Source organism: Carettochelys insculpta, chromosome 7, assembly GCF_033958435.1.
Source record: "Carettochelys insculpta isolate YL-2023 chromosome 7, ASM3395843v1, whole genome shotgun sequence".
Classification (NCBI taxonomy): domain Eukaryota; kingdom Metazoa; phylum Chordata; order Testudines; family Carettochelyidae; genus Carettochelys; species Carettochelys insculpta.
This window is the reverse complement of record NC_134143.1, coordinates 4,978,576-5,003,142: the sequence shown is the minus strand read 5'-3', so window position 1 is coordinate 5,003,142 and position 24,567 is coordinate 4,978,576. Positions and strand designations below refer to the sequence as shown.

Here is a 24,567-nt window from a genome sequence, read left to right as displayed (position 1 = left end):
GGGAAGCGGCAAGGAGGCAGGAGCCTCCGGCAGCTTCCCTGAGCATGGAGGAGGCAAGAAAGAACTCCAGCCTTTTTAGGGCCCCCTGCTGGCTCCCCCTTCCTGTGGCTGGAGAGCAGGTACTCGCCTACAGTGTGTGGTCCCCGGCCAGCACAGCTGGTCAGGGAAAGGGTCAGCTGGTGGGGGCCAAACACAGGACGGCTAGCCCCTTTTTAAAAATAGACAGGGGTGCCTTTTTGGCGCCTGAAATACGGGACGCTGCTGCCCCATATGGGCCAGGTGGTCACCCTGCCTTCAGGGGGAAAGGTCCTGCTTGTTTTTATGTTACAAATATTAGCCCTTGACTACTTGCTGGCATGGGAGCTTTCTCAGCCTTCAGCCACAGGGTGAACTTTCTCCTGGTTGGAGTTAACAGCAAAAACACAAGTTTTTCCAGCATTCAGAGAATCGCTTCCCCTCACGTGTTCAGTATTCAGTTTCTTGCCAATCCACAGTTCTGCTCATTCTCCTGTTGACCACAATCTGCCAACCAAACTGGGCATCAGGAGGAGAGATTTCTAAGAGAGCAAAGCCCTGTTTTCTGTCTGATCTGCCTCCTCCTTCCAGGCCCTCCTGATGCATCGCAGATTAGCATGCCTCCCTAGAACCAAACCACAAGCATAATGTTTGCTCATGTGCCGCTCCCCAGGTCCCCTCTAAAGAACGTGGTGGTCTAGTGATCTGGTGAGCTGCCTTTTTCAGTGAGTCTGGGAGGTTGGCTGATGGTGTAGGCCAGTGTTTCTCAAATCTTTTTTTTTTTTTTTTTTTAAATAAAGTATCCCTTTAAAAAAAATAAGTACTCCAGACTTCTCTTGTGTACCCCTAGAGGTGCGCGTACCCCCGCTGAGAAAGGGTCCTAAGGAAATCTGAGGTCTTGAAACAAGTGCCATTCAACCTGTCCAGATTACTGTACCCTTTTCAAGAGTCAGATGGGCTTTACATACCACCAAATTACACCTCAAATAAAAGCTACTTCAGGACGCATGCAAAAGTATCACAAAAGACGACTACTGAAAACTTGCTGACTTTCTACCGTCTTATTATCAAATACATTATTTGGCATAGAAATATTGTACTTACATTTCAGAGTAAGGCATATAAAGCAGTAGAAAGAAGTCAGTGTCTGAATGAACTTTTAGCTCGTACTGATTTTACGAATGTTTTTTTTTTTTATGTAGCCTGTTGTAAAACTGAGTAAATCTCTGGATGAGTTGATGTACCCCTGTAAGACCTCAGTGTAAGCCCAAGGGTACATGTACCCCTGGTTGAGAAGCACTGGTGTAGGCCAGCGATTGCACTGCACAGAAGAGGAATTCAGACGACTGAGGGTGACCAGGGCATGGTGGTACAGTAAACCCTCGAAACGCACAATTGCAAGTTCTGCTTAACTCGCATTAACAGCTCAAAATCCCACTCCCCCTGGCCCTGGCTCAAACCCAGCCCCACATGGCCCTGGTTCAAACTCCCTGTGGCCCGGCTCACCCCCCCCACATGGCTCCAGCTGACACCCCCCCCACCGTTTCAAATCCCTTACGCTCAGCTCCAGCAGATACCACCTCCCACCCCCACCCTGCTCCAGTTCAAACCCCTGGTGCTCAGCTCCAGCTCAGCTTCACACCCCTTTCCCCCTGCAGCCGTAACCCACCCCAGGCTTAACCTTCTGTCCTCCTCCCACAGCCCCAACCCACTGCCAGGCTTAAAGCTCCCCAAATCTCCCCCTCCCCAACCCCAGGGCTTCCCTGTCAAAAGTTGCTCCACATGCTCCTGCTGCCTCCTGCTGGCAGCAGAACGTTCATTCCACCGGGAAAAACTCCCGCACCCGACTTACGAGAAATTAGAGTTATGTGAGGGTGTGTGGGAACGCAACCCTTGCATAACTCAAGGGACTGTTGTGTTTGCCCCTTGGAAAGCTCAGCCTGTCCTCGCCCAAACAGAGGCTATTAAACAATTCTCCTCTGGTGCTAGAGTGTCAGGACTCTGTCTGCATGAGTGCTTCCACCACTGCTGGCACAGTTTGAGCTGCACCCAGGCTGGAGCAACAGCGGGAAAACTGCCGATGGTTCCCAAAGCAGGTGCAGTCCTGTTGCCATGGAGGTGAATTCTGTGCAGTGGAAGCTGTCCCTTTGCGTGCGTGTCCCAGGCAGGCTCCAAGCCAAGCTGGACACTGCTTTCCTCCCTGTTGCTTTCCTCTATGTTAACGCCTCACATTTCTTCTGCATGTTCCCTTCCCCTCGGCCTTCCTGCTGCTTTCTTCTCCTCTGCCCCATTTCTTACCCATCTCCATTCAGCTTCCTTTGCTCTCTCCTTCTCTTGTGTTTGCTCCTTGTTGTGGTGGGGTGTGCATGACAGAGAGAGAGAGAGAGAGAGAGTTTGTGCTGAATAATGACCATCTCTCATCAGTGAAACGTTGTGTCTAAGGGGCCAGTTGTGAGGAGGACTGATCCATACGACAGTGAAGTCTAGGCCAGGATGCTGGGTTAGAAAAGAGAGAGACCTGTCTCATGGAGCTGGCAGCTGAAATAGCCACGTTGCACAAAATAGAGCCTGAGCTAATCTGCCTGCCGACTTAGAGCTCCTAACGCCCATGGAAAGGGCTGCCTCTGGGCGCCAGCATCCTCCGGCGCGTGTAGGGATTGCGTGGGGCGCTGTTCTGCACAGCCAGCCGAGGGAGCACACAGACCTTCCTTTAGAACTGCCACACCAAAGTGTGCTAAAACGAACACTCGGGAACCTCCCTTCTCCAGGTGTCCTCAGTCAGGAGCACCTGAGGCACAGAGGTGGAAGCAGCTCTGTGCACAGCCACTCTCCACCCCTGTGCTGCAGAGCTGCTTCCCCTGAGGCTTTTCCCCACTGCTCCCTTAGCAGCAGGGGACATGGTGCCATGTGGGACCCCAGGTAATGCTCTACTCCCATCCCCCTCTCGCCTGGTGCCACAGCACCCCTCTGGCCCCCCTGCCAAATCTGCAATCCGGCAGGCCCAGTTTCCCAGGGTTGCCGGCTTAAAGAGAGTCAAGTGTAACTAGGGCCCCCATGTAATTTTAAAGCCCCAGTTGCAGCCCCAGGTGATAGAATTTAGACATCATCTAGCTTGTGGCCACATGTCTGGGCAGCGCAATGTAGCTGTCCACCATTGGGGCCTGTCACCCTTCTTGGTCAGTTGCTGCACCTAAATCAAAGGCTGGAGGGAGGCACCTGAAAAATTAGGTTTGCAAATCCAGGGGACATTCTTCATCAAATTATGGCAAACATCAGGTCAGATGGGTTTGGCCTGGCCTGGTGAGTTATTGGAAGTGAGCTGCACCTGAATCCCAGGCTCGTATTTTGTGGAGCAAACATTGCTTGTTAGCCAGCAGTAGCCCTCTTGGGCATCTTAAGAGCAGGATGACGACATTCCAGTGGAAGCCTTTGAATGGTGGTGAGCACAGGATAGCCGTTAGAGATACTCAGGAGATTCAGGGCAGAATAAAGCTGGGGCTAGTTTGCTGGAGTCCAGGGGGGTGTTTCTGGCCTGTGAGCAGGCTGCTGAAAAGGGGAGCTGGGCCCACTGTCAGGCTTCCCCTTCTTCTACCAGCTGAGGAAGGTGTTGGTTTCTGGCTGGTAGAGGCAGAGCAGACTAAATTCAGTGTCATGTGAGAAGAGTGAGGCCCGGCCTGCAGTTGTCTGGTCAATTCACATACTGCAGGTTGAACCTCTCTAGTCTGGCACCCTTGGGACCTGACTGGTCCTGGACAAGGGAATTTACCGGACTATGGGAGATGAATATTGTCTAGCAGATCACCAACACTTCCTCTGCTTACTGGGCTCTTAGACATCTGGGGTAAATCACAGCTAAATAACAGCCCAGAACACTGAGAGCCAGGGCTGGTGTTTGTAAACAAGCTTTGTGGGACAGCGGGGAGTTTGGTCATACCCATGATAAGCAGTCATCCGGCTCACGACAGTCCTGCCAGATTATGGATGTTGCTGGATGAGTGTGTTCTGGACTAGAGAGGTTCAACCTGTAGCAAATGTAACACTGCTCCCTTCTCTGGCACCTTTCCACAGGGAAATGAATTACACTGTGAAACAGGGAGTGTAGGGGGAGAGAGAGAAGCCCATTGAGTGGCAGAGCTGGGATAAGAGCCCAGAGCTCCTGTGTGCCGCTTTCTGCTCTCCCTTCTGGTGTAAGTACCATCTTCCCCCACCCCCATTGCTCCTGACTCAGGGTCACTCACCTGAGTGCATCCTGAGAAGGTCGCTGTGTCCTTGGTCGGAGGAGTTCCCAGGACAGGCCCTGCTTGGCTGGTTGTTTCTCCAGCCTGTGCAGTGGGATGTGGCATGAGGGGGATGGGACCTGTACTGGGCTGGTCCCTAAGTGAGCTCAGCGTCGGGAGAAGCTCAGCACATCATTAAGAGCAGACTTGCCTGGAAAGCAGCATAATCCTGTCCGTAGTGTGGGCTCCCCTTGGTGCACCTCTTCCCCAGGGCTTCTCGGTAAGCAGCCAGCCTGCTGCCCGCTCTGCAGCAGAGCTGTTCAGAATTTATTAGCTGACAGGCGTTGTCATGGTAACCCAAGCTGGGCTGTAAAGCTCCCTCTGCAGAGGGACATCTGACCCTTTGCATCCTCCCTTCTCTCTCCCCTTTCGGCAGAGGGGAGTAGCTGGAGAGGGAGAGGGAAATGGGGCTGGTCACTGGAAGGTTGCCAGGGCAGGTGCAGCTCTGTAGCGTAGGGGCTACCTCCCCTGGGGTGCTTGGCTGGTGTGAAATGAGCCCAGCATTCCCCCTGCAGTGCCACTGCCCAGAACCGCCAGGGGGTCTGTCCAAAGCAGTAGAGGTGTTTGGGGCTTGTCTGCAGTCCAGGTGGTGTCGCTCGGGGCTGCGAGGGAGCCTCCGCCCCGAGGCGACACAGCTGCGCCGACCTCCGCATCGGCGTGTCAGTGCCGTGCCGGCAGACCCTCTCCCGCAGCCTGTTGACGGAGATGGAGTTAAGAGGGTGCTCTCCCACCAACACACAGCCTCCTCTCCAGGCCTGTGGCACCCGTGTGGCTGTACCAGTGTGACCCACCCCTTAGCAGAGGTTCCGGACGCTGTCCTATGCCCCAGTTTCCATGAGCACCATGGGAAGAGGAGCTAGGTCCTTGCCCTTCATCCCAGGCTCATTGGTTGCCCTTGACAGCTGAGGTGAGGAGGGAGCTGAAGTTTCTGGCTGTCCATGTTGGAGGAGAGAGGCCAGTAACCCCTTGCCCAGAGGGGTTGGGTGGCTGGTCAGTGCAGGCTCTGGAACAGCTTTGAGCACGTCGTTGGCACCCCAGAAATGCGAGGTTTGGTGAGGGCGATCAGCACCTACCCTGTGTCACCAGCCAGCACTAAGAGCCCATTTTCTGCCTCCTCTTAGCTCTCGCTGCGCAATGGGCACGTGAGGGGGAGGCGGAGTTCCCCCTCCAGCAAACCCAGTGTTTAGGTTTGCACTGAGCAGCTCACGCCGGAGGGCTCAGATGATAAACTCCGTCCAGCACTCCCTGGCCTCTGCCAGGGTGTGTGCAGTAGGTAGGAGGAGGAGGCGGCACTCCATTCTCTCTTGCCAGTTAGCATGGGCTGCTGTACTACTGTCCGGGGCATGGCCCAGTGAGCCCTCTGGACAATAGCTGTATCTGCAGTGGTTTGCGTGCGTGCCGGGAGGCTAGTAACGTGTGATCTGTGGGTGTGACTTTGACCACTGGAGACCAGTGTACCTAACCCCGTCCATGATGTGTTCTCCAGCAAGCTTTGGAGCTGGAAATGTGGCTGATGTAGGGAGATCTGCTCTGTGCCCGCGGCCCTGAGAAGCCGCCTTGCTGTGTAGCGACAATTAGCCCAAGACTGGGGTTGCTGGGCACCCCCTTCTCCTTCACCTTCAGAAAAGCTGTTCATATCTAAATGGCTGCCTGGGATTAGGCCATTTCCATCACCAGGCACCTCCTAATTCCCCTGCTCCAGCACTCCCGCCGGCTCCTGTTGCATTCAGAGCGCACCAGGAGGGCAGAGTAGGTGGGAGGATCCCCTGGGAGTGGGGGCTGCCCTAGATGTATATCCAGCGCCCCTGTGAGCTCTGGGTTCCTTTGGAAAGCCGAGTGCACTCCCTTACATTCATCCCTCTGCTAGCCTCGGATTCTCCTCCTTTGTCTCTGCACCCTGGGCTCTCGAGAGCCTGACCCAGTACAGCACACAGAGATGGGCTTTCCACAAGCCGGCTGGGAGCTCTCAGGGGGGCTGTCTTGGTGTTGGGCCTGGGATGCCTTAAGCTGCAATGGGGAGGTGAGACATGCTGCCCAGCTCTGTCTCAATGCGGGCATGTAATGGAATGGGGCAAAGGCATCCGCTCACCTGTTGGTGCAGGCTGGGGTCCCTCAGGGTGAGATTGAGGAAATTCCTCTGGGGCCTGGCCCTGCTCCATGCTTCGCCCAGGGCAACGGTTTTCAAGCTCTTCGTGTCTTTGGGCTGCGTGTGCAGCGTTGTGTGTTCCATAGGGCTGTCCAGGCACTGCGTAGGTGCTAGATGAGTGTGGGTTCAGCCCTGCTGCTCTGGGGTACATGCCTGGCCACGAAGGAGGACCACGGGATTCTGTGCTACTCCGCCTCCTGCCAGAGCTGACCTGCGAGCAGCAAAGCAGAGATGCAAGTGAGCAGCTGAGCGTGACTCTCTCCTTGTCCCTGTTGGACAGGCTCTCCTGAACACTCAAGCCAAGCTGAGGGCATTGGTGCCCAACTTCACTTTCAACCTGGGCTTCTCTGGCAAATTCTACCACACAGGTGAGTTCCTTCCTTCCACCCACCCACCCACCCACCTGCTGTCCAGTTGCAGGGCCCCGTTTTGGCCCAGCTCCCCAGCAGCGTGCCGGGGACAGCCCGTGCTTCTAACGTGCTGCTTGTCCGATGGAACCGTTTCCATCAGCTCTTGCGAGCTGAGCGAGGTGAGGCTGCCTCCAGCAGCAGGGTGGTGTCAGCAGGAGTGCACGCAAAACCGGTGCGGGAGGCTGTGGCTCCCCGTGAGTACTGCCCCTGCTGAGTTACGAGGGATTAGCCACTGCCCACCCTCCTGCTACGGCCCGTTTGCTCCCCAGGCACAGAGGAGGAAGATGAAGGAGATGACGTGCTGCTGAAACACAGGAGGGAGTTCTGGTGGTTCCCTCACATGTGGAGTCACATGCAGCCTCACCTCTTCCACAACGTCACCGTGCTGGCGGAGCAGATGAAGCTCAACAAGCAGTTTGCGCTGGTAAGAGGCCGCGTTGGTGGCCCGTGGGCTCACTGCACTCCTGAAGTATTCCTCCCTGGAACCAGGCCTGGCTCCTGCTGAGCCCAGGTACTACTGTGGCAATTCTACTGGGTCTGAGAGCCGAGCGTGAATCCCTGCTGGAGCCTGGGCCCTACTGCTTTCCCCCCTGAAAGCGTGACACCCGGCACCAGTGCCCACGGGACCGTGCCCCCTGTGTGGCTGTGGCTCACTGCCACGCCTGGCTCCCAACACTGCTCTGCTGGCTGTGGGCATGGAGCGTGGCGGCTGTCGAGTCACGGTATGCTACCTCTGCTGCCCAATTCAAAGCATTGTACCAACTCAGACTGCAAAGAAGCATTTCCTACTCTGTCCTTGCTGCCTTACTGAGGTTTTCCAGGGAACCAGGGGTGCAGTGCCCTCAGCTGAGCAGGAGCAGAGTACGTTCAGGGTAGGAACCTCGGCCTCCCAGAGGGTCACTTCAGTTTAAGGCAAGGTTCCTGTTGCCAAGTGGAGGAGGAGGCCCATTGGGAAGGTCTGACCTGCTGGGCTCACATCTGCTTGGTACGCCCAGCACAGGGCGTGCAGCTGAAATGGCATCCAGAGATCCCTTGGGAACAAGCCTCTCTCCAGCCTGCATGTGAGTTCTTGTAGCTGTAAGCCAAGCCCCGCTGGAGTAAGTCTGTTATTTCAGGCCCAGGTCATCAGGCCTCTTCATCCTGAGAAGCGTAAGTGCCCTTAACATCAGAGCATAGTCCCTCAGTGCTGTAACAACAGGTCACCTCTCTGCTTCCCCACTTACATATGTGATTGGATTTTCTTTCAGACTTGGGCCCAGAAACGTGGCATTCCTATGCAAAGAAATCCCACGGAGTGCTTAAACGCACTTAATACTGAGTGTCCTGGCCAGTGACCCTGGCAGGCCGTGACTCCACTGGGGGCACCAGGTGTGCTGTAAATCACCAGGGCAAAGCTGTCCTGGCTCCGGTCATCACCAGACGCATTCAGTGAATCTCTAGCTGGGAAACTGAAATATTTTCTGCTACTTTGTCGTAGTACTGGGCTCCAAGGCCCCAGGCCATTCTGCATGGCCCTCTTAGAATCCCAGGGCAGGAGGTCATCTAGTCCAGCCCCTGCCTAAAGCAGGACCAACCCTAACTAAGTCATCCCAGCCAGGACCTTGTCCAGACGGGACTTAAAAACCTCCAGGGATGGAGATTCCACCACCTCTCTAGGTAACACATTCCAGTGCTTCACCACCCTCCTCTTGCTCACTCCATCCGTAGCATAACCCTCTCCAAGCTAGAGCCCCTTCTCTCCACACCTGCCAGGCACAGGTCTGTTCTGGTGCCTCTCCTCTTGGCAGCTTTGGAACAGGATTTGCATCTTCAGCAGTTCTGGCTGGTTTGGCCATTGTAACCGACAGGGCTGGTGTCAAGCTGATGAATTAAGCCAGTTTGTCACAGCCCTAAGTGACCCATGGCTGCAGTCGCGCAGAGCACCGTGGTTGCTGCATGAGCACCTTTGCTTCCTGGCAGCACTCAGAGCTCCTTGTTTTGCACACTGCTGTGTTTCTCATCCAAGCGTTAAGCACTGAGGGGAAGTTGTGTTCTGCTTCCAGGAGCACGGGATCCCCACAGACTTGGGCTATGCTGTGGCCCCCCATCATTCTGGGGTTTATCCCATCCACACACAGCTCTACGAAGCCTGGAAATCTGTGTGGAACATCCAGGTGACCAGCACGGAGGAGTATCCCCACCTGCGGCCTGCCCGGTACCGCCGAGGGTTCATCCATAATGGCGTCATGGTGAGTGTCGCCAGCTGGGAGCATGGAGCCCTTTGGGCTAGTTGGGGGATGCATGGTGGTGGCAGCCAGCTGAGGGGGGGTTCTGGGTGGCCAGTGTTGAGAAGCTTCACCCCGTACCTTGAGGTCTGATCCTTCCCGGAACCATCAGGCTTTGGGTCTGCTCCTCGCGGTGGCCTCTCCTTGCCCTCTGTGAGGGGTTGCTACAAGCTGTCAGCCTCATCTCTAATGTTCCCTCTCTCCGGCTCCACTAGGTGCTGCCTCGACAGACCTGTGGGCTTTTCACCCACACCATCTTCTACAACGAATATCCCGGGGGCTCCAAGGAGCTGGACAAAAGCATTCGGGGTGGTGAGCTCTTCCTGACGGTTCTTCTGAACCCGGTAAGTTTGCCCACACGGTGGGCAAGGCCTGTTTTGAGTGTCCATGGTCAGTGTGGGTAGAAGGATGGCCTAGAGGGGTTAGCTGCCAGGGTGAGAGAGGAAGAGCTGGAGGGACCGGGCACTCACCTGGTCTGTGAAGGCTAATTCAGCCTTAGCTGCCCAGGGGGATTCTCGGCAAAGTGTTGCTCTGCTGCCCAGTTCCTGCCAAAGTTCGGGGCCAGGCAGTGTGACCCTTCCAGCCCTGTGCTGGGGGGAGGCAGCTGCGCTGAGCTGAGCCTGATGCTGGAGCAACTCTTACCCATGCTTCAGGCGCCCCCTCAAAAATGGCTGAGCCAAAAGTTCTTGGCTTCCTTTATTGCTTCGTGCATCTGGTTGTGCTTGTCTTGTCTTCAGGCACTGCGACAAACCCTCCTTTTGAGCCTTCCTTCCTAGGATGTCTCTCCTCCAGCCCCCTCCTGCCCAAGGCCTTTTCAAGAGGTCCAGGCCTGACACCATTGTTTCCTTCCCCTCCCTCCCCCAGGCGCCCTGCTTGAGCACACTTCTGAGTGATGCTTGTCATTGCGCCATCCAGACTCTTCTGAGCCTTAGGGCTTCCCACCTCGGCCCTTTTCAATCCAGAACTGTAAACGGTGTGGTAGGCTGCCCAGACTGTCAGGGTCAGAAAATGGAGGAGGCGGCGGCTGGAAAATGTCTTGCATCTCCCAGTCCATCCCTCCCTCAGTCACCTCCTGGATAAACTTCCCAGACCCTCTCTTTGCCCTAGAGGCACGTGGGGACTGAGTAGGAGCAAGATGTTCCCCTTTCACCTTGGTTTCACTTCCAAGATCTTCCCTAATTTCCAAGTCAGATTTGTCCTCTGTTAAGTCAGTTTACTCCTTGCGTCCCTAGAAGCATCCTGTTTTGATGTGGGTATTAGTTCCCAGTCAGAGTTGAGAGGGTGGTTATTGTATGTTCCACCCCCTATAACCAGCCTCACAGCTTAAGGGGAACCATAGATATTTACTCTTCTCTCACCCTTAGAAAGAGGGTGGAGCTCATGGTTCCAAGGAATGGTAGGAGGGAGAACCGCACAGTAAAGGCAATGGGTTTTAAAAAGGCAGACTTTGGCGAACTCGAAGTAAAATCCCAGGGGAAGCAAGCTGAAGGGAAAAACAGTTCAAGAGAGTTGGCAGCTTTTCAGAGACATTAATGAGTAGAGGAGCAAATTATCCCACTTGTGTAGGAAAGATAGGAAGTTTGGCAAGAGACCACCAGTACATCTTCAGTGACCTAAAATGCAAAAAAGAGTCCTTCAAAAAGTGGAAATTAGGTCACATCCCAAAGCATGAATATGGGCAAATAACACAAATAGGTGGGGACAGAATTAGAAAGGCCAAGGCACAAAATGAGATCGGACTAGCTAGAGACATCACGGGAACAAGAAAACATTCTACAAATCCACTAGACGCAGGAGAACAACCAGGGAGAGGGGAGAAGTGTTACTCCAGGGGGGAGTGGGGAAAAAATAACAAAATATGTGGACATGGAAGAGGTGCTTGAGCTCTTTATTTCAGTTTGCACCAAGAAGCTTGGTGGTAGTTGGATGTGTAACATCATGAATGCCAGTAAAAATGAGCCAGGAACAGGCTAAAATAGGAGAACAACAAGTTAAACATTGCTTAGGCAAATTAGATGTCATCAGATCACCAGGGCCTGATGAACTTCCTCCTAGAATAGTCAAGGAGCTGATTGAGGAGATGCCTGAGCCATTAGCAATTATCTTTCAAAAGTCTTGGAATACAAGAGAGATTCAAAAAGACTGGACAAGGGCAAATATAGCACCCATCCATAAAATGCAGAATAGGGACAACCTGGGGACTTGCAGACCAGGCAGTTTAACTTCTGTCTCTGGACAGATAATCACAGAATCCTCGGGCTGGAAGGGACTTCAGGAGGTCACGAAGTCCAGCCCTCTGCCTAATGTAGAACCAACCCCAACTAAATCATCCCAGTCGGGACTTTGTCAAGCTGGGACTTAAAAACCTCTAGGGATGGAGATTTCGTACCAGCCAAAATATACTTCCCTCACTGCAACTTGACACCATTGCTCCTTGTTCTACCATCTGTCGCTACTGAGAACAATCTCTCTTCGTCCTCTTTAGAGCTCCCCTTCAGGAGGCTGAAGACTGTTATCAAATCGCCCCTCAGTCTTCTCTTCTGTAAACTAAATCAGCCCAAGTCCCTCAGCCTATCCTCATAGGTCATGTGCCCCTGAATCATTTCATTGCCCTGTGCTGAACCTGCTCCTGCTTCTGTAGAGCACTAACCACTCAATTGTTGGTCTACATTTCTAATTTTTACCTATTTTCGTTCTGATAATGCAGTACATCATTTAAAAGGGCGCGCAGTCAACTTAACATTACATTGAATGTTTGTTTGTTCTAATGGATGGCCACTGACCTGGCTTAACTCCAAGCAGTTTTAGCACATGCCCCATATTTCACACAGGGAAATATGGTCACCTTTATCCGCATGCGTTCTATAATGGGAGGCCCAGAACTGGATGCAGAACTCCAGATGTGGACTCGCTAGTGCCAAATAGAGGGGAGTAATTTCTCTGGATCTGCTGGAAATGCTCCTCCTGATGCCCCTCCAGTATGCCATTAGCCTTCTGGGCTACAAATGAAGCAGTCGGTTTGCAAACATGTGGAACAGGGGTTCTCAGATGTCCTTGTGCCAGGAACCCCTTCTGACAGTGAGATTTAAGACATAACCCCAAGATGGGGGACTGAAACCCAAGCCTGGCTGAGCCCCACTGCCCCCATTGGGGGCAGTGGGGCAAAGCTCGAGCCCCACCACTCTAGGCAGGGTGGGCCAGAGCTTCAGCCCCAGACAGGGGGCCTGTAACTGAGCCTCCAGCTTCGGCCGTGGGCTGTTGGGGGGTGGGCTTCAGCTCTGGGCCCAGCAAGTCTATTGGCCCTGGCAACTCCAGTAAAGTGGGGTTGTGCCAGGCGTTCCCTGTAAGCGGGGCGCTTGTACAGCCCCTCAGGAGAGAGTCCGGTGCCGCCCAGCTGATTCAGCAGCGCACCCACAGGTGGGTTTGTGTTTCTCCTGGTGGTGCCCGTTTGCACGTCTCCGCACTGGATAGAGCTGGTTAGAGGCATAATCCCCCCCGGGGTCCCAGCCCACAACTTGAGCACTGAGTCAGACGATAACAAGGCCCTGCAAGAACGAGGCATGTCAGACCTTCAGCAGCAGGAGACGCGCAGGACTGCGTGTCTCAGCCGTGCTCTGGGGAAGCGGGCAGTGCTCAGCACAGCTGGCTGCCTCGCTCGAGGCCGAGACAGACGGTCACTTGCCCGGCCCTTCACCAGCCCTGCTGCAGTACTGCCAGGCCTTGGCTCCCCGCTGCCAGCGCTGTCCTGGCAGCTCTCAGGGGCGCGCTTGTCTCTTTCAGAGGAAACGTTCCCCTCAGCTTGAGGCACTTGGCTTTGGCTCCCCTCTGAGCCCCTTCTGTCTCTCTCTGTGGTTTCACCTCCTCCCTCCCCCACCATTCCCCCCTCGCTCCCCGGGAGCAGCGGAGGGCTGTGCCGTCAGCACATCTCACTGCTCTGCTCGCAGAGGGAGCTTTGCTAATAGAGATGTGGCAGCGCGTGGAGAAAGCCGGGCAGACGTGTGGCATCAGTGATCCATAGCAGACTTGGGGCGCGGCTTCTTTGCACTCCTCTGCCGCGTGCGCGGGAGTCTGAGTGCAGTGTCAACAGACGATGTTTGGTCTCCGGGCGGGCGAGCAAGCCGTGATCCAGGCTGCGGATAGCTGCTGTCACACGCCTGGCTGCGTTTCCTGCCGGCAGAGGGGGATGTTCCTGAGAGCTCGGGGGTCCTTCTGTTTGCGCTGCGTGTCACACAGGCCGTTGCTGTGCCACAGCTGTTTGCTCTGCATGCATAAAGACTCCCCCGTCGTCTGTCCTCTGAACTCCAGGCCTCTCTGCCACCTTCCTCCAAGCGCCTTGTCGGTGCTGAGCAGGGGCTGCCTTGCTGTCCCTCCCGCAGGGCTCACTCCCAGTTCATCATGGGTCAGAGCTGGGCAGGGCAGGGCAGGTCACAGGGGCTGGTCTGACGGGGCACGCATGCTCCACTGGTACAAGGCAGCCAGACTCGTTGGAAGAGGAGGGCTGTGCCCTGCCAGCCCTGGCCGAGTTGCCTGGCCGGGGATCGCTTATGGATAAAGCTGTTACCCCACTGTTCATGGCAGTCCTCAACCGCTGGCACCCCCACTGTAGGCCACATTAGCGGCCCTGGCCATGCTCCTAGCGAGCAGCTGGGGTGAGTTCCCCCCCACAGACAGAGGGTGCAAGCAGTGGCTGGGCGGTGATCGCTCAGTCAGGTCGCTCCCCCAGGAGCAGGAGGAGGTGGATGCTTTGCGGCCTGGGCAGTTACTCCTGAGCCCGTTCCTCCCACCATGCAGGTGGACCTGCTCCCCCGTCCTCATGGCGCTTCACCCCCAGCTTCCCAGCAGTGGCAGCCCACATGGTTTCTCAGACCCTTCTGGTTCCTGGGAGCGCTGTCCCCACTGCTGGCTCTGGCGTTCCAGCTGTGGGCATCTCCTGTTGGGCCCTGCAGCATTCCTGTGCCTGGTGGAGGCTTGAGCGTCACAGCAACTGAGGGTCACTATAACCAGCTAACACCTTCTCTCATCTCCCCACCGCCGGCAGCCCTACAAATCACGTGTGGGCCTCAGCTCGACTTCTAGCATTGTCCCGTGCCTCGCCTGGAGCATGAAACCCCTGGTCGTTCAGGGTGGGAACACGTTTGACTTGCAAGCTGCTGGGCTGGGGGCTCCTCGGAGAGCTCCATGGCTGTCTCTGGGAATGGACAGCCCATTGCTGTGGGAGCTGAGAGCCATGGTCGGTCCTCTGCTCAGCAGTCTGTTTTACCAGTGTCGAGTGGGCTCCTTGTTCCTGCTGTCTGCAGAGCTGGTAACTGCGCTGGGGCTTTGGCAGGGTGCACACTCAGAGTCACTCCTGGTCTGCTCTGCTCTTGGGATTTCCCAGGACTAGCACAGCAGGGGATACTGCGAGGATCACCCACTTCTCTCTCCCCCGGGGCACCATTGCCTGGGGCAGAGGTGTGGAGAGTGGAGCAGGAGTCCAGGGGGAACAACATAGTCTCTTGCCTTTGCCTCAGAGCCCAAGTGAGAGGCACATTGGCCAGGCCTTGGAAGCCGGAGCAGGCCTGGGAAGCCAGCAGCTTGTGTCTGGCAGTGGGTCGGGTGACCACGAGCAGGCTGGGAAGATGCAGGCCTGTTAGCTGAATTGTAACTGTTCCTTGTGTCCCCTGTTTGCAGATCAGCATCTTCATGACGCATCTGTCAAACTACGGCAATGACCGGCTGGGACTGTACACGTTTGAGAGCCTGGTCAAGTTTGTGCAGTGCTGGACCAACCTTCGCCTGCAGACGCTGCCTCCCGTCCAGCTGGCAAAGAAGTACTTTGACATTTTTCCTGAAGAGAAGAACCCACTGTGGCAGGTGAGCAGGCTGGCCTGATCTCCCTTGGCCCTTCACAGAATCACAGAATCCTGGGGCTGGAAGGGACCTCAGGAGGTCATCCGTTCCAGCACCCTGCCTAAAGCAGGATCAACCCCCACTAAATCATCCCAGCCAGGACGAAGTCAAGCCAGAACTTAAAATCCTCTTGGGATGGAGATTCCACCACCTCCCTAGGTAACACACTCCAGCGCTTCACAACCCTCCTGCTGAAATAGTTTTTTTTTTCCCTAATATCCAACCTACACTTCTCCCTCTGTAACTTCAGACCATTGTTCCTTGTTCTGCCATCTGTCACCATGGAGAACAGTGTCTCTCCATCCTCTTTAGAGCTCCCCTTCAGGAAGTTGAAGGCTGCTATTAAATCACCCCTCACTCTTCTCTTCTGCCAGGTAAATAAGCCCAAATCCCTCAGCCTCTCATCGTAGGTCCTGTGCTCCAGCCCCTTAATCATTTTCGTTGCCCTCCGCTGAACCCACTCCTGTGCGTCCACATCCTTTCTATACTGGGGGCCCCAAAACTGGACACAGTACTCCAGATGTGGCCTCACCAGTGCCAAGTAGAGGGCAATAATAACTTCTCTATATCTGCTGGAAATGCTCCTCCTAATGCACCCCAATATGCCGTTAGCCTTCTTGCCTACAAGGGCCACTGTTAGCTCATATCCAGACTCTCATCCACTGTAATCCTCAGCTCCTTTTCTGCTTCACTGCCACTCAGCCAGTTGGTCCCCAGCCTGTAACAATGTTTGGGATTCTTCCGTCCCAAGCGCTGGACTCTGCACTTCTCCTTGTTGAATCACATCAAATTTGTTTTGGTCCGACCCTCCAATTTGTCTAGGTCACTCTGGACCCTGTCCCTACCCTCCAGCGTATCTACCTGACCCCCTAGCTTAGTGTCACCTGCAAACTTGCTGAGGGTGCAACCCAACCCCTCATCCAGGTCGTTGATAAAGATGTTGAATATTCAGGACACCTTTCTGTGGCCTCTGCTGGGAAAGTAGTGGCGAGGGAAGGGTTGCCATGGTGACGCTGCCTCTCCCATGCCTGCGAGGGTCAGACACTTTGCCATGGGGTGTGGGCCTTGTGGCCTCCCTCTCCAGATCCCACAGACCTGGCCACGGGTGTGAGCTGTGGGGGCGGAGAGCCATCACTGGCCTGGAGGGGGTCCTGGGCAGTCCGGTCGTAGAGGCTGTAACCGAGGGGAAAGGCTGTCGGTGGGCGGGGACAGCTTGCCGACCTGTTAGCGCGATTGGTCCTGAAGGAATTTCACACGACCAGATTCATGCTGGTGAAATAAGAACAGGCTCATTCCATTTCACCCCAGCACAGCGGGTCCTGGCATGCTAATGAGCAGCTGAAATGAACGGAAGGCGAGAGTTGTCTGTCTGCCGGAGCTGCTGTGCTGGAACAGCAGCCGGGAGGGGGTCACATCTTACTTGACCACCACAGTGGGCCAACAGCATGTTTACTTTGGAGAGGAATTGTGGGTAACGCTTTCCAAGGGACTTTGGCTCCTAAATCACTTGGGTGCCTTGGGAGCTGTGCTGGTGCTTTGGTCTTTGTTGAGTGTCAGCAGGCTGCACTGCACGGTGGGGAAGTAGATGTGAATTGTTCCCTGCGCACTGTGCTCTATCCCCGGCTGCCGTCGCCAGTACCCTGATCAGTATTCCATCCCGTTCTCTCTGTCCTGCAGAATCCCTGTGATGATAAGAGGCACAAGGATATCTGGTCCAAAGAGAAAACTTGTGACCGCCTCCCCAAGTTCCTTGTCGTTGGACCCCAGAAAACTGGTAATTGTGTTAACTCCCTGACCCTGCCGCCTCGCTGCACGGACAGACCCTGCCTAGGTGTGCGCAGCAGCAGCGAGAGCTCAGGGTCTCCTGGCTGTGCCACCCGATGCACACAGCCCCCACCTGCCCGGCTGGGGCAAGAGCCAGACTTGGGGACGGGTGAGAGGCCATGTGCTGAGTCCCCGCAGGCAGTGCAGGCTCTGGGTTCACCCACGTGACTCCTGCTCTCTTAGGCGAGCTGTGCCCGTCACAAAACAGACTCTGGCTGAGCTGCTGCACAGGGCGTGGGATCAGCTCAGGACACAGGGTTGGTAACTCCTCGTGTGGGCAGTGGGTTGGCTGGAGAGCTATTGAGCAGAGGAGCCGTGCAGCCTCCCCCCCCAAGCGTCTTGTTCGCTCCCTGGCCTTGCCCTCCAGCAGTGTCCAGTGCTGGCTGCTTGTGTGGAACGGGGGCTCGGCCCAGCTGCCCTCCCCTCACCAGGGTGCGAGTGGAGCTTTGCTGGTGCCTGTGCCAGTGGCAGCGCTTGTACTCTGGGCCAGGGCCATGCTGTGGCTGCCTGGGAAGGACGCCTGGCTTGGCTGGCAGTCAGCATGTTGTCAGGAGGCACCAGCCTCTCGCAGCTCCACTAATAGCTGCTGCTGCTGCTGCTTGCAGGCACGTCAGCGGTGCACTTCTTCCTCACCATGCACCCGGCGGTCACCAGTAACTTCCCAAGCCCAGGCACCTTTGAAGAGATCCAATTCTTCAACGGCCCCAACTATCATAAAGGGATTGACTGGTAAGCATCTTACTTAGCGCTTGTGCGCCCCTTAGGGACTGGGCCTCGTGTTGTGCCCTCCAGAGTGAGCTGGGCGCAGCCCTCTGTGTGCTGTGTCTGCCCACAAGCAGCATGGGGACTCTCCATGCAGCCCTCACTCTCCTTGTCACCTGCTCTTGGAGCGGGGACAGGGCGCTCACTGGCCTCAGGCCTGGCTCCTAGGCGAGCACTCCAGTCCAGGCGGAGCGCATCCTCCTGGGGGTTTACTCGAGAGAATTGTACAGTGACGACAGGCCTTGAGGTTCTCGTCCGTAGCGCTTTCCGCCCGCGCGTGAGGCAGGGCTCAGCTTGTGTCCCCCTCGTGCAGAGAGGGGGAATCGAGGCACAGGCAGACAAAATGCCCATTCTGTGCCCCCCACGCCACTGACTCCATAGGCCTGGTCGCCCCATTCTGAGGGGCCAGTGGGCTGGTTTCTCTGCTGGATGGTGCTCCCACACGTACCCTCAAGTTCTCCTGGGTTGCTCTGCCTGGCAGGTACATGGAATTCTTCCCCATCCCCTCCAACGCCAGCACGGACTTCATGTTTGAGAAGAGTGCCAATTACTTCGACGCCGAGGCGGTGCCCAAGCGTGTCGCCGCCCTGCTGCCACGAGCCAAAATCATCTCCGTTCTGATCAACCCGGCCAGCCGAGCCTACTCCTGGTACCAGGTATTGCCGCTTCAGTGGTGGGCAGCCCGGGGCGAAGGGATTCCTGCGGGGAGGCTGGGCTGGTGCAGGAAGAGAGCAAGCGGCGTGGTTCCCAGGAGAGCCGGGGTGTGTGTGCGCTGTCCCAGCGCGGGGGCTGCTTGCGCTTCGGCTAGAGCACCTCTGGGTCCTGACCTCGCATTGTGTGTGTGTGTGTGTGTGTTTCCAGCACCAGCGCGCTCACAGCGACCCTGTGGCTCTCAATTACACGTTCTACCAGGTGATTACTGCGAAGTCCCAGGCCCACCTAGAGCTGCGCAAGCTGCAGAGCCGATGCCTGGTCCCTGGGATGTATTCGACTCACCTGGAGCGATGGCTGGCGTATTACCCCTCTGGGCAGGTACAGTGTGTGCCACAGTGTCTCCAGCAATTGTTTCGGCTCACTGACCATTAACGCGTGGGCACCAGCAATTCCAGGGGCGAGAGTCGACAGGCCCCGGAGCCCAGGGAGTGGGTGCCCCAGTCTTTCCCCGCCCACCCCATGCCCCCAACCTGCTAGCAACCCTGCTGGCAAACTCCTCCCCCCAGCAGCCACCACCTGCTGACGGCCCCACCAAATAACTCCTCCTCCTCCCCTCACCTGCCAACAGGCCCGCCCACTGACTCCTCCGACTCCTCCTCCCCTCACCAGCTGATGGTCCCACCAACTAACTCCTCCCCTTACTGGCCAACAGCCCCGCCCACTGACTCCTGCTCTCACCTGCCGTCAGCCCCACTGACTGACTCCTCCTCCTCCTCCTCTCCTCACTAGCCGACGCCTGGCTGACTAACTCCTCCCTTCCTCTGCCAATGGCCCCACCCACTAATTCCTCCCCTCCCCTGCCGAGGGCCCCGCTGACTAACTCCTCCCCCTCCCTGGCCAACAGCCTGCCAACTGACTCCTCCCCTCACCTGCCATCAGCCCCACCAACTGACTCCTCCTCCTCCTCCTCCCCTCACCAGCCGACGGCCGCGACCACTAACTGCTCCCCTCCCCTGTCGAGGGCCCCGCTGACTAACTCCTCCCCCTCCCCAGCTGACGGTCCCGCTGACTGACTCCTCCCCTTCCCTGCCCAACGGCCCCACCACCTGACTCCTCCTCCTCCCCTTACCGGCTGACGGCCTAGCCGTCTAACTCCTCCCCTCCCCTGCCGACGGCCCTGCCCACCAACTCCTCCCCAGCCAACAGCCCTGCCCATTAACTCCTCCCCTTCCTTGTCGATGGCCCCACCGACTAACTCCTCCCCTTCCCCTGCCAATGGTCCTGCCCACTGACTCCTCCCCCTCACCAGCCAACGACCCCGCCCACTAACTCCTCCTTCTCACCGGCCAGTGGTCCCACTTACTAACTCCTCGCCCTGCCCACTAACTCCTCTCTTCACCTGCCGACGGCCCCACTGACTGACTCCTCCTCCTCCTCCCCTCACCAGCCAACAGCCCAGCCGATTAACTCCTCCCTTCCCTTTACTCCTCCCCTTACTGGCTGACAGTCCCGCCGACTGACTCCTCCCTTCCCCTTCAGATGGCCCCGCCCACTGACACCTCCCCTTCACCAGCCGATGGCCCTGCCCACTAACTCCTCCAGCTCCCAGCACTGCCACCTAACAGACCCAGAAGGCCCGGCTTGCCACAGCCCTGCCTGGGTGATTTAGTTGGGGTTGGCCCTGCTGTGAGCAGGGTTTGGACTCCGTGAGCTCCTGAGGTCTCTTCCAAGTCTTATCTTCTGTGTTCTGTGAACTACTCCCACCTCCCGCAAACAGCTGTTCTCCAGCCTTTGGGAGGCTCTGGGGGAGAGCGAAGGCAGGGTGGTGCTGGGGCAGGAAGGGGAAGAGGCCAGGCAGCGGTTTGTGAAAGGGGTGGAGCGGGTGGGGACCTGGGGCACTGTGGGGGAGCAGGCCCTGGCTAGAGGGGAGTTGGGTGCATATGTCTAGGGGCGTACCTCTTGGTGCTCAGCCCTGCAGTAAGCTGAGCCACTCTGGGATCCACTACAGTGAATGGAAGGAGAACTTGTCTGCCTTTCCGGGGAACTGTGGGAAGGTGCTGGAAGCCACCTGGCATTGGAGCGATTGAGTTGGTATCCTCTCTGCAAAGGGGGCAGGTTTCCAGCCTGAGTACAGCACCAGCCTGCTGAGCCGTGCTGTCAGCAAAACCAGCTAGCCTGGGTTTAAGCCTCAGTTCAGCTTAGTGTCTGTGTGGAGACAGGAGCGGGGTCGGGGCAGCAGCCAAGTAAACTTTGCTGTCAAGACACCTTGTTAGGAGCTGGTTCTGCAAAAGGACAGATGACTGACCCAGAAACCCTGCTCCAGACACCACAGAGGGCCCAGCACACCAGGAGGGGAAGCAAAGGGCTTAGTTGTAAGCACGTCTGCAAAACTGAGGCTGAGGGCTGGGATCTGTGGTGTGAGCACAGGGCTGAGACTCTGCCCAAATCTCAGGTCTGCCGGGGTGTAGTTGTGCAGTAACTGGGGATAGTGACAAAGTGACCAGGGAAAGTGCTGTGGCAGTGACAGATGGAAAGTTATGTATTATTTATTCACTTAATCCCCATTACTACTACAACTACATCTGGGACCTGCTGGCTGGACTAGAAGCCTAGACATTCCCTTCCTGCAGAAGCAGTGGGATCTCTCCACTCTGCTTTACAAAAGCTACCTACCATAACTGGCAACAGAGACTTGCCTACTTTCCTGGCCCCATACTCCTGGCTCTGCACCATCCAGGTTCACAGCCAGAGTGGCCACAGGGAGGTGGAGGGGGTTTGAGGGCCCATTTAGGAAAGAATGAGTCCTCAAAACTGGTTCTCTCCAAAGAACTCCCCCAAGCACTAATGATATAGTGGGTGTAGGGAGAGGAGTTGCACAGAACAGGAGCCTGGCTTTCTGTAGCTGCAGCTTTGGTCTAGGAGTCTGGGCACATAAGGAAAAGTGCTTTAGGTCTTCCCTGGACAACGAACTAACTGCCTGGAGAAGGATTCTCCAGCTCTTTGCAAATACTCCACAATTCTTCACAATAGTTTGTGTCCGAGTGAGTTTTTCCACCAAGTGACCCCCTCACTCCCACCTGTTCCTGCCACTGGCAGATACAAGCCCCTGAGCCGGAGAGGAAAAGCGAGCAGCCTCTCTGATGTCTGCGTCCGTGTCTGCAGAGGAGTACATTGCTTCTCGGGAGTGCCTGACCTGGCATCTGGGTGGCCAGAAGCCTTTTGCCTTCTGGGACCAAGTTATGGGAGGATTTCCTCTTGTGTGCATGGTCCGGCTGGTACAGAAGGGCAGATGACTGTTGTCTGTCCCCTCAGGAGGAGAGAGATAAGCCAGAGCAGACCCCTGTGGGAAAGGGAAGCATCGAAAAGGATACACGGAATTGATGGGCTGGGCTGAGACGAGGGGCTCAGATGCTGGCTGTTGTGTGGGAACTGTCAAGTGCAGTGTCTGACACGCTGTTTTGAACTGCGTTTGAATTGTAAATGTTGGTTGCATCTGTTCTCTTCTGTCCAGAGGGCCAGCCCCTGCCCTCCCCCAAAAGAGAAGCAGCACTCTCTCTGCTCCTCAAGCCCCCTGAGGGTTTGGAAGCTACGGGCATTAGGTGGGGACACTGTTCCACAAGGGCTGTTCTTGGGGTTGGTGCCAGAGGCTGACTTTCCTCACACTCTGTTGTTTCAGATGCTGATGGTGGACGGTCTGGAGCTGCGGAACAACCCTGCCGCCATCATGGATAACATCCAGAAGTTTCTGGGGGTGACACCACTCTTCAACTACACCCAGTCCCTCAAGTAAGGACTCAGCAGTACTAGTATTTCTAGGCAACTGCATTGAGAGCTTGGCCTCAGGTGAGAGGGGATTTGATCTGTCATGAGCACTGCCCTGGCCTCCCTGAGAGGGAAATGCAGGTTGGCCTGACCCGTGTGAGTTTAAAGAAGCTTCTTTACTAGGCAACTGTGACCTAACATGCGTAAGCACTTGATTTCCAGACCTGGTTGGAAATTATCCACCTGGTCACTCAGCTTCACAAAAGACAAGAAGTTGCTCAGGGCATGTAGGAGAGGTCTGGTTACTGCACCCCACATTTGGACTCTGTAAAAAAAGAAAAGAAAAAGAAAAAAGTAACCTAATGTTGTCCTAGATCCCTCCATGAGCTGAGCCCATTGTGACCTTGACCCCGAAGTCATCAAAACTTGCTGTCTGAGTGGATGCTGGAACCATAAGTCCTTGAGTTTTTGTTCAGTACCTTGCGGTGTCACCAATGCACTGGTGGCTTCACTCCTGCTGTTTGACACACTCCAGATGATATGTTTGGGCTGTGCTGAGGAGGTCAGGTCACAACTTCATCTACACCAGGGTTCTCAAACTCTCAGCCCACGGGCCATCTATGCCCCAGGGATTTCCTCAGGGTGGCCCAGGAATCTTGGTGGCCCGGGGCAGGGATGGGGAGAATGTTCTCCCCTTCCTGCCACCCAGCCTCAGAGACTACCCGGCAAGCCTAGCATGGGGCAGCAGCACTCACTCCCCTTCCCTTCAGCTCCTGCCAATGCAGTGAGTTGGGGGGAGGCACGCCCCCTGCTGCCACCCAATGCTTGGCTCTCCCGGGAGTCCCTGAGGCCACATCCTGCAGAGGAAGCGGTGCTGTGGGAGAAGAGGGCGGGCGGTGGTGGGCAGGGGCAGAGCTTGAGGAGCAGGGCCAGGCGCACACACAGCCTAGGCTGCTGGGACTCACGGGCCAGACTGAGAAAGTGCTTGGGCTGCGGATGGCCCGGGGGCCTGAGTTTGAGACGCCTACTCTAGACCCAGGTCAGTTTTCAGAATTGAGAGACGTAAGTAGTGGTGTTCCCCTGGGGTCTGAACTGAAACCAGTACAAGAAACATTAAAATGGTCTGGGGAAAAGAGGTAAGCAGTGAGGTGGCAATGTTTGCAAACTACAAAATTTACTCAAGATAGTTGAGTCCCAGGCAGCCTGCGAAAAGTTATAAAGGAATCTCTCAAAACTCAGTGACCGGGCAGCAAAGTGGCAGACGAAATTCAGTGTTGTTAATGTTGTACATGCAAAGTAATGTACATTGGGAAACATAATCCCAGGTGTACAGATTAGAGGGTAGGGTCTAAACTAGCCATTACCATTCAAGAAAGAGATCTTGGAGTCTTTGTGAATAATCCTCTGAAAACAACCACTCACAGTGCAGTGAGAGTTTTAAAAACAAAAAAAAAAAAAAAAAAAAGAGAGAACAGAATATCAGGAGTCATTAGGCAAGGGCTAGACGGGAAGGTAAGTATCATATTGCCTCTGTATAAATCCACAGCGTGCCCATATCTTGAATGCTACATGCAATTCTGTTCACCCCATCTGAAAGAGAAGTATTGGAATTGGAAAAGGTACAGAAAAGGGCAGCCCAGTGATTCAGGCTGGGGAATATCTTCCATCCAAGCAGAGGTGAGGGAGACTGGTATTTTCAGCTTGGAAGAGACAGTTCGGGGCGATATTCTAGAGGTCCATAAAATCATAACGGTGTGGAGAAAATAAATAAGGAGGTGGAGTTCTTTGATGCTGGCTCGTGCCCATTCGGATCGGTGCTGCCTGCACAGCTGTCAGAAGGGCTTTCCCTAGATTCGCCTTGGAGCCCTTGGAACTGCATCTTCCTGGTGATATATTTCTGTCCCCACTGACCTGCTGCCTATTCAGTTCCTTCTTTCCACCAGAGACTGTCACTGGAGAGTTTGATCTCTGACTTAGATGTAGGTAGTGGTGGTCTTAGTTCAGATTGTGGTAGTTGTTAGTCAGTTTTATTATAGGGAGGTTCTGCACTCCATATCCCTCATTACCAAGGCATGCAGCAGCCCCAGGGGTTTAAGCAGTGCAGCTCCTGTGCCAGCCCGTGTCCAGAGGGGACCTGCTTGTCTGAAGTGCTCAGGAGAGGCCATTGGCAAGACACCTGTAAGGGCTTGAGGCTGCAGACGAAAAGGGAGAGAGACCTGCACCTGAAACTCCTGCTGGTAGCGTCTGTGTTTGGGCCCCAGTCTCAGGCACTGCTGCTGAGCTCCTTGGTGCACAGTGCACCAGCCGTGGTGCGGGTTGTGGCAGTACCAGGAAGGATGGTCACAAGGATCACAAGACGGCTCGTGGTGCGAAAGAGGGGCTCATCAGTGCGGCACTGTTCACAATCTCCGATGTCGCACAAGAAGGTGGTGGCAGATGGAGGACGCTCCCTAACCAAAACAGCTGGCTGAGACCCCAGCATGGTGCCTCACACTGGGGCACCAGTGTGACCGACCTGTCCATCCCACTGTTCACTCCGGCCTTGACGCCAGGCTGTCGAGTCT

The 24,567-nt window shown here is 55.7% G+C and overlaps 1 protein-coding gene across 7 annotated transcripts in view; it reads left to right on the top strand.

The window, feature by feature from the left end:
• The window catches only part of NDST2 (N-deacetylase and N-sulfotransferase 2), a 221,777-nt gene that overhangs the window by 187,753 nt on the left and 9,457 nt on the right, over positions 1-24,567 (top strand). For all 7 annotated transcript variants that reach the window (XM_074999762.1, XM_074999759.1, XM_074999764.1 and 4 more), the window contains 10 exons: positions 6,719-6,806; positions 7,118-7,272; positions 8,891-9,076; positions 9,328-9,456; positions 14,783-14,965; positions 16,679-16,775; positions 17,431-17,554; positions 18,069-18,243; positions 18,449-18,619; positions 21,918-22,027. In XM_074999762.1, coding sequence (XP_074855863.1) covers positions 6,719-6,806; positions 7,118-7,272; positions 8,891-9,076; positions 9,328-9,456; positions 14,783-14,965; positions 16,679-16,775; positions 17,431-17,554; positions 18,069-18,243; positions 18,449-18,619; positions 21,918-22,027 — 1,418 coding nt within the window. The remainder of the gene's footprint in view (positions 1-6,718; positions 6,807-7,117; positions 7,273-8,890; positions 9,077-9,327; positions 9,457-14,782; positions 14,966-16,678; positions 16,776-17,430; positions 17,555-18,068; positions 18,244-18,448; positions 18,620-21,917; positions 22,028-24,567) is intronic.